General features: G+C 40.5%; 1 protein-coding gene across 1 annotated transcript in view; it reads left to right on the top strand.

The window, feature by feature from the left end:
- The first annotated feature begins 268 nt into the window (after positions 1–268).
- LOC143416670 (NXPE family member 3-like) overlaps positions 269–8826 on the top strand; it is a 42541-nt gene continuing 33983 nt past the window's right edge. Inside the window, exon 1 of the mRNA XM_076882126.1 lies at positions 269–462. Coding sequence (XP_076738241.1) covers positions 274–462 — 189 coding nt within the window. The 5' untranslated portion in view covers positions 269–273. The remainder of the gene's footprint in view (positions 463–8826) is intronic.

The following is an 8826-nucleotide window of genomic DNA, read 5'->3' as shown; positions in this document are numbered from 1 at the left end:
TTTGTAGAGTCACAGAACTGCGGTTCGATGAGCAAATTAATGCAAATATTCATGTCTAACAACTGCTGTTGTTAATAACTGTTTTTAGAGTTCAGAACTGCTATCCACTTAAATATGAGTCATGAGTGGTAATCTTGTCAGACAGGTAGCTTATATATCCACCTGTTTGACATCAGACGGGAGTCCTGGGAGGAGCCACAAGGGCTCCATCCCGAGAAGGAGCACAGAGGCAAAGGCACAGAGATATTTACTTTTCCTCACTCAGACCACTGAATGCTGTTTTTTCCAAAACCAGTTGAGCAAGTCAGAGTGTACTACACCCAGAGTATTCACTGTTTATTTACGATGTCTCCACTTTGTAAAATGCAGGTTTATTCTCGCCTTCCGAAACGTGGCTGCATTTTCCTACTATTGGCTGTTTTTGTATTCATCTCCATGATATATGTCATGGACATTCTCGAGGTGAGAATTTATTTATTTTTTATTTTATTTTTTTATATGTTGAAACATAAGGCAGGATACAGAACAAAGAAAGATGGAACAAAACACCCGGGAACACCTGTGGTGAGCATGGATGTCAGTGTGGGGAATTTCTGCAGTCCTGTCAAAGTCTGTTTAATGTCTGAATGCTGGCATTTAACTCTGTGCCAGAGTGTAACATTTCTTTTTAAATTTATATTTTCAAGTCATGGTTTGTTCCGTCTGTCATGGTTAGTCTGTGTGGCAGGCAGGAGGAAGGACACTAATGCAGGACTCGGAACACGGAAAAGTAAGCTTAAAATGGCAGCTTCATTTGCTGGAAAAACTCCACACTGAATACAGGAAAAAAATAAACAAGAAACTAGAAACATGAAATAAGTAGGGAACTAAACTGGCACAAAGACCTAGGAGAAATACTAAGGACATTGAAGAAAAGCACACAGCACTAGTGATGGTAAATTTGATTCTTTTTACTTTTTACTGGCACTCTTGGTAGCGCTGTCACTTGGTGTTCGCTCGCTCTGTGGTAGAGTATCACTTCTTGTTCCTGCTCAAACACAGTGGTGTTTCTGAGTAGCTTATCTGCTTAGCAATTTATTTAAAAACTTTTAAATACATTCTTTTTTCATAGTATAATCTCCACATTCTTCATCCGAAGCACACTTTCTGTGTACTCACTACCTAATTTATAGTGTCCCAATTCGCATTTTTGAGGAAAAGACAAATGACTGCAAAGTCCCAGTAAGGTGCGTCAAAACAAGGATTTTATTGAAACACATATGGGGGGAAGTCGAGCACGATCACTCAAACAGCGTCGATCTTCCCCGGACAATGCTTGGGGTGTAATATTTATACATATGATGACCAGTAATATGCGTCACCGCAGATGAAAAACAACATGCATGTTCCAGTAATTCTAGGTAAGAGATATTCTAAAAAAGAACAGCTACTTCCTATGTTCCTCCACCGCCTGCCAGATGCTTCCTGTTATTACACTCCTCTGGGCTTATCAGAACTAAACTGTCACATATGCAGGTAAACAACATTTGCAGTCAGTTACTAAATACTGTGTACTCAGGCAGACTATGTGTCTGTGTTTTTAACCTTAGTGCATGACCTCCCTCTGCGTCATCTGTTACCAGGCAAACATCAATACCACAGGGCACACGGCCTTTATTTCATCTCTAGACAACATATATAATATGTGGTAAATAGTACTGTAAGCATGTAGGCAACCTTTCAATAGCTGAACTTTGCTCCTTAGATCAGTCGAACTCGCGTCGGCTGTAGCTTCAAACCATTAATTAACTTGAGAGAGCTTCAACTCTTTAATAAGCACAAAAAGGCAATATATGTGTATATAAGATTATAATGTAATTATACTAACACCTGAAATACAGACTTTAATATAACATCAACCGTTTCAATAAATGTGTCAATGAGATGATAATAATGATAAATCATAAGTGATGCAACAGTCATAATAATGATTATGAATAGTAACAGTAAAATAATATTTCATCCCGACAATAGCCAAAGTATTCACTCACTGTCTCGGTACTGTTTCGCTAGCCTAGCTTAGCTCGTAGTCGACTCGTTAGCACCATGGCTACTTCACCTGTCCCTTCTGCACTTTCTTGCTCATTGTGTCAGATGTTTAGTTACTCCTCGGCCTCCTTTAGCAGTAATGATATCTGTAACAAATGTAGCATATTTGCAGCTCTGGAGGCCAGGATTACTGAATTGGGGACTCGGCTTCGCACCCTTCATTCACCCGTAGCTAGCCAGGCCCCTGTAGCTGGTGCAGCCGAAGATAGCATAGGCCCCGCTAGCTGTTCCCCGGCAGACCCCAAGCAGCTGGGGAAAGAGGGCGGCTGGGTGACGGTGAGGAGGAAGCATAGTCCTAAACAGAAGCCCCAGGTACACCACCAAACCTGTTCATGTGTCTAACCGTTTTTCCCCACTCGGCGACACACAAACTCTGTGTCGCCGAGTTTCTGTCTGATTTCTCTGAATTGCTATCTGATTTAGTGCTCAGCTCAGATAAAAATAATTATTGTGGGTGATTTTAACATCCATGTAGATGCTAAAAATGACAGCCTCCACATGACATTTAATCTGTTATTAGACACAATTGGCTTCTCTCAAAATGTAAAAGAACCCACCCACCCCTTTAATCACACTCTAGATCTTGTTTTAACATATGGCATAGAAACTGAACATTTAACAGTGTTTCCTAAAAACCCTCTCCTGTCTGATCATTTCCTGATAACATTTACATTTACAATAATTGATTACACAACAGTGGAGAGTAGACTTTATCAAAGTAGATGTCTTTCTGAAAGCGCTGTAACTAAGTTTAAGAATATTATCCAACCACTGTTATCATCTTGAATGACCTGTACCAACATGGAGCAGAGCAGCTATCTGAACGCTACTCCAACAGAGGTCGATTATCTTGTTAATAATTTCACCTCCTCACTACGTACGACTCTGGATACTGTAGCTCCTGTGAAAACTAAAGTCTCTAATCAGAAGTACCTGACTCCGTGGTATAATTCTCAAACACGTACCCTAAAGCAGATGACTCGTAAGCTGGAGAGGAAATGGCGTGTCACAAATTTAGAGGATCATCATTTAGCCTGGAGAAATAGTTTGTTGCTTTATAAGAAAGCCCTCCGCAAAGCCAGAACATCTTACTATTCGTCACTGATTGAAAAAAATAAGAACAACCCCAGGTTTCTCTCCAGCACTGTAGCCAGGCTGACAAAAAGTCAGAGCTCTTTCGAGCCAACCATCCCTTTAACGTTAACTAGTAATGACTTCATGAACTTCTTCACAAATAAAATTTTTATCATTAGAGAAAAAATTACCAATAATCATCCTACAGATGTAATATTATCTACAGCCACTCTTAGTACCATTGATGTTACGTTAGACTCTTTTTCTCTAATTGATCTTTCTGAGTTAACTTCAATAATTACTTCCTCCAAACCATCAACGTGTCTTTTAGACCCCATTCCTACAAAACTGCTCAAAGAAGTCCTGCCATTAATTAATTCTTCGATCTTAAATATGATCAACCTATCTCTAATAATTGGCTATGTACCACAGGCCTTCAAGCTGGCTGTAGTTAAACCTTTACTCAAAAAGCCATCTCTAGACCCAGCAGTCTTAGCTAATTATAGGCCAATCTCCAACCTTCCTTTCATATCAAAAATCCTTGAAAGAGTAGTTGTCAAACAGCTAACAGATCATCTGCAGAGGAATGGCTTATTTGAAGAGTTTCAGTCAGGTTTCAGAGCTCATCACAGCACAGAAACAGCTTTAGTGAAGGTTACAAATGATCTTCTTATGGCCTCTGACAGTGGACTCATCTCTGTGCTTGTCCTGCTAGACCTCAGTGTAGCATTCGATACTGTCGACAATAATATCCTATTAGAGCGATTAGAACATGCTGTAGGTATTACAGGTACTGCACTGCAGTGGTTTGTATCATATCTATCTAACAGACTCCAATTTGTACATGTAAATGGAGAGTCCTCTTCACACACTGAGGTTAATTATGGAGCTAGGTCCAATTCTGTTTACACTATACATGCTTCCCGTAGAAGACATAGCATAAATTTTCACTGCTATGCAGATGACACCCAGCTCTATCTATCTATGAAGCCAGATAACACACACCAATTAGTTAAACTGCATGAATGTCTTAAAGACATAAAGACCTGGATGACCGCTAACTTTCTGCTTCTTAATTCAGATAAAACTGAGGTTATTGTACTCGGCCCCGAAAATCTTAGAAATATGGTATCTAACCAGATTCTTACTCTGGATGGCATTACCTTGGCCTCCAGTAACACTGTGAGGAACCTTGGAGTCATTTTTGACCAGGATATGTCCTTCAACACACATATTAAACAAATATGTAAGACTGCGTTCTTCCATTTGCACAACATCTCTAAAGTTAGAAAAATCCTGTCTCAGAGTGACGCTGAAAAAGTAGTTTATGCATTTATTACTTCCAGGCTGGACTACTGCAATTCATTATTATAGGATGTCCAAAAATCTCGCTGAAAAGCCTTCAGTTAATCCAAAATGCTGCAGCAAGAGTCCTGACAGGGACTAGAAAGAGAGAGCATATTTCTCCTGTTTTGGCTTCCCTTCATTGGCTTCCTGTTAAATCCAGAATTGAATTCAAAATCCTGCTCCTCACATACAAGGTCTTAAATAATCAGGCCCCATCTTATCTTAATGACCTTGTAGTACCATATCACCCTATTAGAGCACTTCGCTCTCGCTCTGCAGAACTACTTGTTGTTCCTAGAGTATTTAAAAGTAGAATGGGAGGCAGAGCCTTCAGCTTTCAGGCCCCTCTTCTGTGGAACCAGCTTCCAGTTTGGATTCGGGAGACAGACACTATCTCTACTTTTAAGATTAGGCTTAAAACTTTCCTTTTTGCTAAAGCATATAGTTAGGGCTGGACCAGGTGACCCTGAATCCTCCCTTAGTTATGCTGCAATAGAACTAGGCTGCCGGGGATTCCCATGATGCATTGAATTTTTCCTTTCCAGTCACCTTTCTCACTCACTATGTATTAATAGACATCTCTGCATTGAATCATATCTGTTATTAATCTGTCTCTCTTTCACAGCATGACTTTTATCCTGTCTTCCTTCTCTCACCCCAACCGGTCGCAGCAGATGGCCGCCCCTCCCTGAGCCTGGTTCTGCTGGAGGTTTCTTCCTGTTAAAAGGGAGTTTTTCCTTTCCACTGTCGCCAAAGTGCTTGCTCATAGGGAGTCATATGATTGTTGGGTTTTTCTCTGTATCTATGAAGCGCCTTGAGGCGACTTTTGTTGTGATTTGGCGCTATATGAATAAAATTGAATTGAGTTTTAATGAGTCACTCACCAAGTGAATCAGCTTTTTGATCATTTGAGTCACTGAGTCAGTTGACCAGAAAGTGCAAAAAATTTACATTTTCGCTCAAACTTAATTTGTTTCTCTTTTCATGTATATCCTACTGCTAGGACGAGTGATTCTAAAAGAAAACAACTGTTTTTTTAGAGCAAAAAAAATTCTAAAGGGAACATTTTCTTTGTTTATTTTTATTTTATTAGTATTTTCCTTAAATGTGTCAAATATATATTTGCTCATCTAAATGTCAACTGAGCTGTGAGCCAAGGGTCGGTAATGCGCCTTAACATTGGTTGCCAACCAAGAAGAAGAAGCTGTGAGCCAGGAGGGAGGGGGTGAGTGAGTCCTGAGTGATTCGCTTACGTTACGATTCAGCACAGGAAAGGAGGGGGTGAGTGAGTCCTGAGTGATTCGCTTACGCTACGATTCAGCACAGGAAAGGAGGGGGTTAGTGAGTCCTGAGTGATTTGTTCGCACTATGATTCAGCACAGGAGGGAGGGGGTGAGTGAGTCCTGAGTGAGTCCTGAGTGATTTGTTCGCGCTATAATTCAGCACAGGAGGGACGGGGTGAGTGAGTCCTGAGTGATTCGCTTACGCTACGATTCAGCACAGGAAAGGAGGGGGTGAGTGAGTCCTGAGTGATTCGCTTACGCTACGATTCAGCACAGGAAAGGAGGGGGTGAGTGAGTCCTGAGTGATTTGTTCGCGCTATGATTCAGCACAGGAGGGAGGGGGTGAGTGAGTCTTGAGTGATTCGTTCGCACTATGATTCAGCACAGGAGGGAGGGGGTGAGTGAGTCTTGAGTGATTCGTTCGCGCTATAATTCAGCACAGGAAGGGAGGGGGTGAGTAGCTCAAATGTGCTGTTAGCATGCTAGCAGAGCGATGCTACTGTGAACCGAGGAACTATTGTCTTGATGTGAGCCTCTACTTAGGGATTTTTCTTCCAGTTCAGATTAGACATGTTTTTGTTAAGATACTACATGTTGTGTTTTTTCTCCACAATTTTAATTATAAGCTAGATATAGTTTTGCTAATGAAATTAGTTTGCTAACAGCAACTAGTGATTGGATTTCCAGCTATTTTTAGAGAACCGGCTCTCTCGGCTCGGCTCACTAAAAAGAGCTGGCTCTTTCGGCTCCCAGCCGGCTCTTCAGGTTGTTTTATTGCTTTAATTAATTAAATATCAACAACAATATAAAATTATGCACAAAAGGAAGTAGTAATGTAAAAAAAACATGGTTTTCTTTATGTATGTTTATATATAAATAGTTATGGGGGCCCCTAGAGACGAAACACGTACAAACTCCAAAGCACGTAAAAACTCCAAAACACATTTCTAGCGTTAACTGAACTTCCAAAACAGAGCTACCTAGATCACTTAAATTACACAATCGAATGCATATGTCTATTGTTTTTGTATTAATACACAAACACCCATATATATATATTCAAATAATTTAAAAGAAAACTTCATTTACCTGTTCCTACCACACACCCAATCCGATTGTTGGTACTTCCTGGCTTGTGCAGCCACTAGGTAACAAAAGCTCAACACGGCCCCTAGCATTAGTGATGTGCGGATCGATCCTGAAATATCGATTCCTCCGATACCAATCATTTATGTTCTAGAATCGATTCTCACATTAAAATATCGATATTTTAGTAATTTAGAGTAAATTTGTAGTTTATCATTAACAGGAACACAGTGGAAAGAAACTATAACATTCGGATTGTCTACATTCAAAGGAACTACTTCCTCTTCCGCCTTTCATAGTCATGTGCGAAATACGGCTGTATAAATGTCTCGCAGCGCCTTGGCGTGCGCACTCACAACAATGGCTGAGCGTAATTGTGCGGACGTATTTTACCTCCACAAACAGCTGAGACGTGGTTTGCGATACATGTGGTAAAAAAGTGCTCCAAGAGTGAGGTGTTGTGGCCGTAGCCTACTAGGGAGACATTCAAAAGGTCTGTTGGGGGGGGGTGAGAAATACATTTTACAGGGTTTATTTATCGGATAAAATACGTTAAATCACCTTTATTATTGGCCGGCCCGGAAACAGCGGGGGTGTCCAAATTCAGAGGCTGCTTCCACTTGAGCACCTGGCCTTCGCGGTCTAAAGAAAGCCGGGTTGTACGTCACGAGCTCCCTCGGTGGAGGGTGAATACAACCGGGCGCTGACGTAAACTCTCGACCGTCTCACACTTCTCTTTAATCATTTTCTGTTTGACGTTTATTCAGCTGTGTGAAAACCCCGGAGGAACCCTCCTGAGGGATTAATAAAGTTAAATTTAATCTAATCTAATAACTTTAATCTCAGCCAAACCGATTTACTCACGAACAAATAAAACACTGAAAAAGCCAAACAATAACATTTTTAAGTTATCAAAGTGACTTGTATATCATGTTTCTATATGATGAACCCTGCATTATTAAGTGATAAGAACAAGTAATCTGATGCCCTGTAATCATTATAACGCTATAATTTGAGATACAATAAATAAAATACGTTTTTGTACAAAGTATCGGTATCGGATCAGTATCGTCGATACCACCCTGAATATTACTTGGTATCGGATCGGAAAGGAAATCAGTGGTATCGCACATCACTACCTAGCATCCTGGAGCACTTCTGTTGTGTTTTGGAGTTTGTACGTGCTTTGTCTCTAGGGGCCACTGTAAATAGACTTTTATTTATTTACTCCACATAAAATGTAATAAATAAATTATAAAATACAAAAACCAACTATTTACATTTCATACATTTCAACTTTTAACTACTTAAATTTTCAGCTCTTTCCTTTTAAACAAATTTAAAGTGAAACAACACAAAACACTGCAAACCACAACACAATAAAATATGAATTAAAATATTTTAATTTATGATGTTCAAAGATGGTCGCTCACAGTGGACATAGACTGCTTCTTTCACTCCTCTTTCAAACCATCTGTCCTCTCTGTCCAAAATGTGAACATTGGCATCCTCAAAAGAGTGACCTCTGTCCTTAAGATGCAGATGGACTGCTGAGTCTTGTCCTGTGGAGGTGGCTCTTCTATGTTGTGCCATGTGCTTGTGAAGTGGCTGTTTGGTCTCTCCAATGTAGAGGTCTGGGCATTCCTCGCTGCACTGTACAGCATACACCACATTGTTAAGTCTGTGTTTTGGGGTTTTGTCTTTCGGGTGAACCAGTTTTTGTCTGAGTGTGTTGCTGGGTCTGAAATGCACCGGGATGTCATGCTTGGACAAAACTCTTCTGAGTTTTTCTGATACTCCGGCTACATAGGGGATGACAATGTTGTTGCGTCTGTCCTTCTTAGCCTCCCTCGCTGGTGTCTGATCTTCTTTTCTGTGACTCTTTGCTGACTTTAAGAACGCCCATTTAGGATAGCCGCACGTTTTTAGTGCTTCCTTTACATGTGTG

This window comes from Maylandia zebra, linkage group LG3 (genome assembly GCF_041146795.1).
Source record: "Maylandia zebra isolate NMK-2024a linkage group LG3, Mzebra_GT3a, whole genome shotgun sequence".
In the NCBI taxonomy this organism is placed as follows: Eukaryota; Metazoa; Chordata; class Actinopteri; order Cichliformes; family Cichlidae; genus Maylandia; species Maylandia zebra.
Note: the sequence above shows the minus strand (reverse complement) of the source record. Positions and strands in the feature narration are given on the sequence as shown.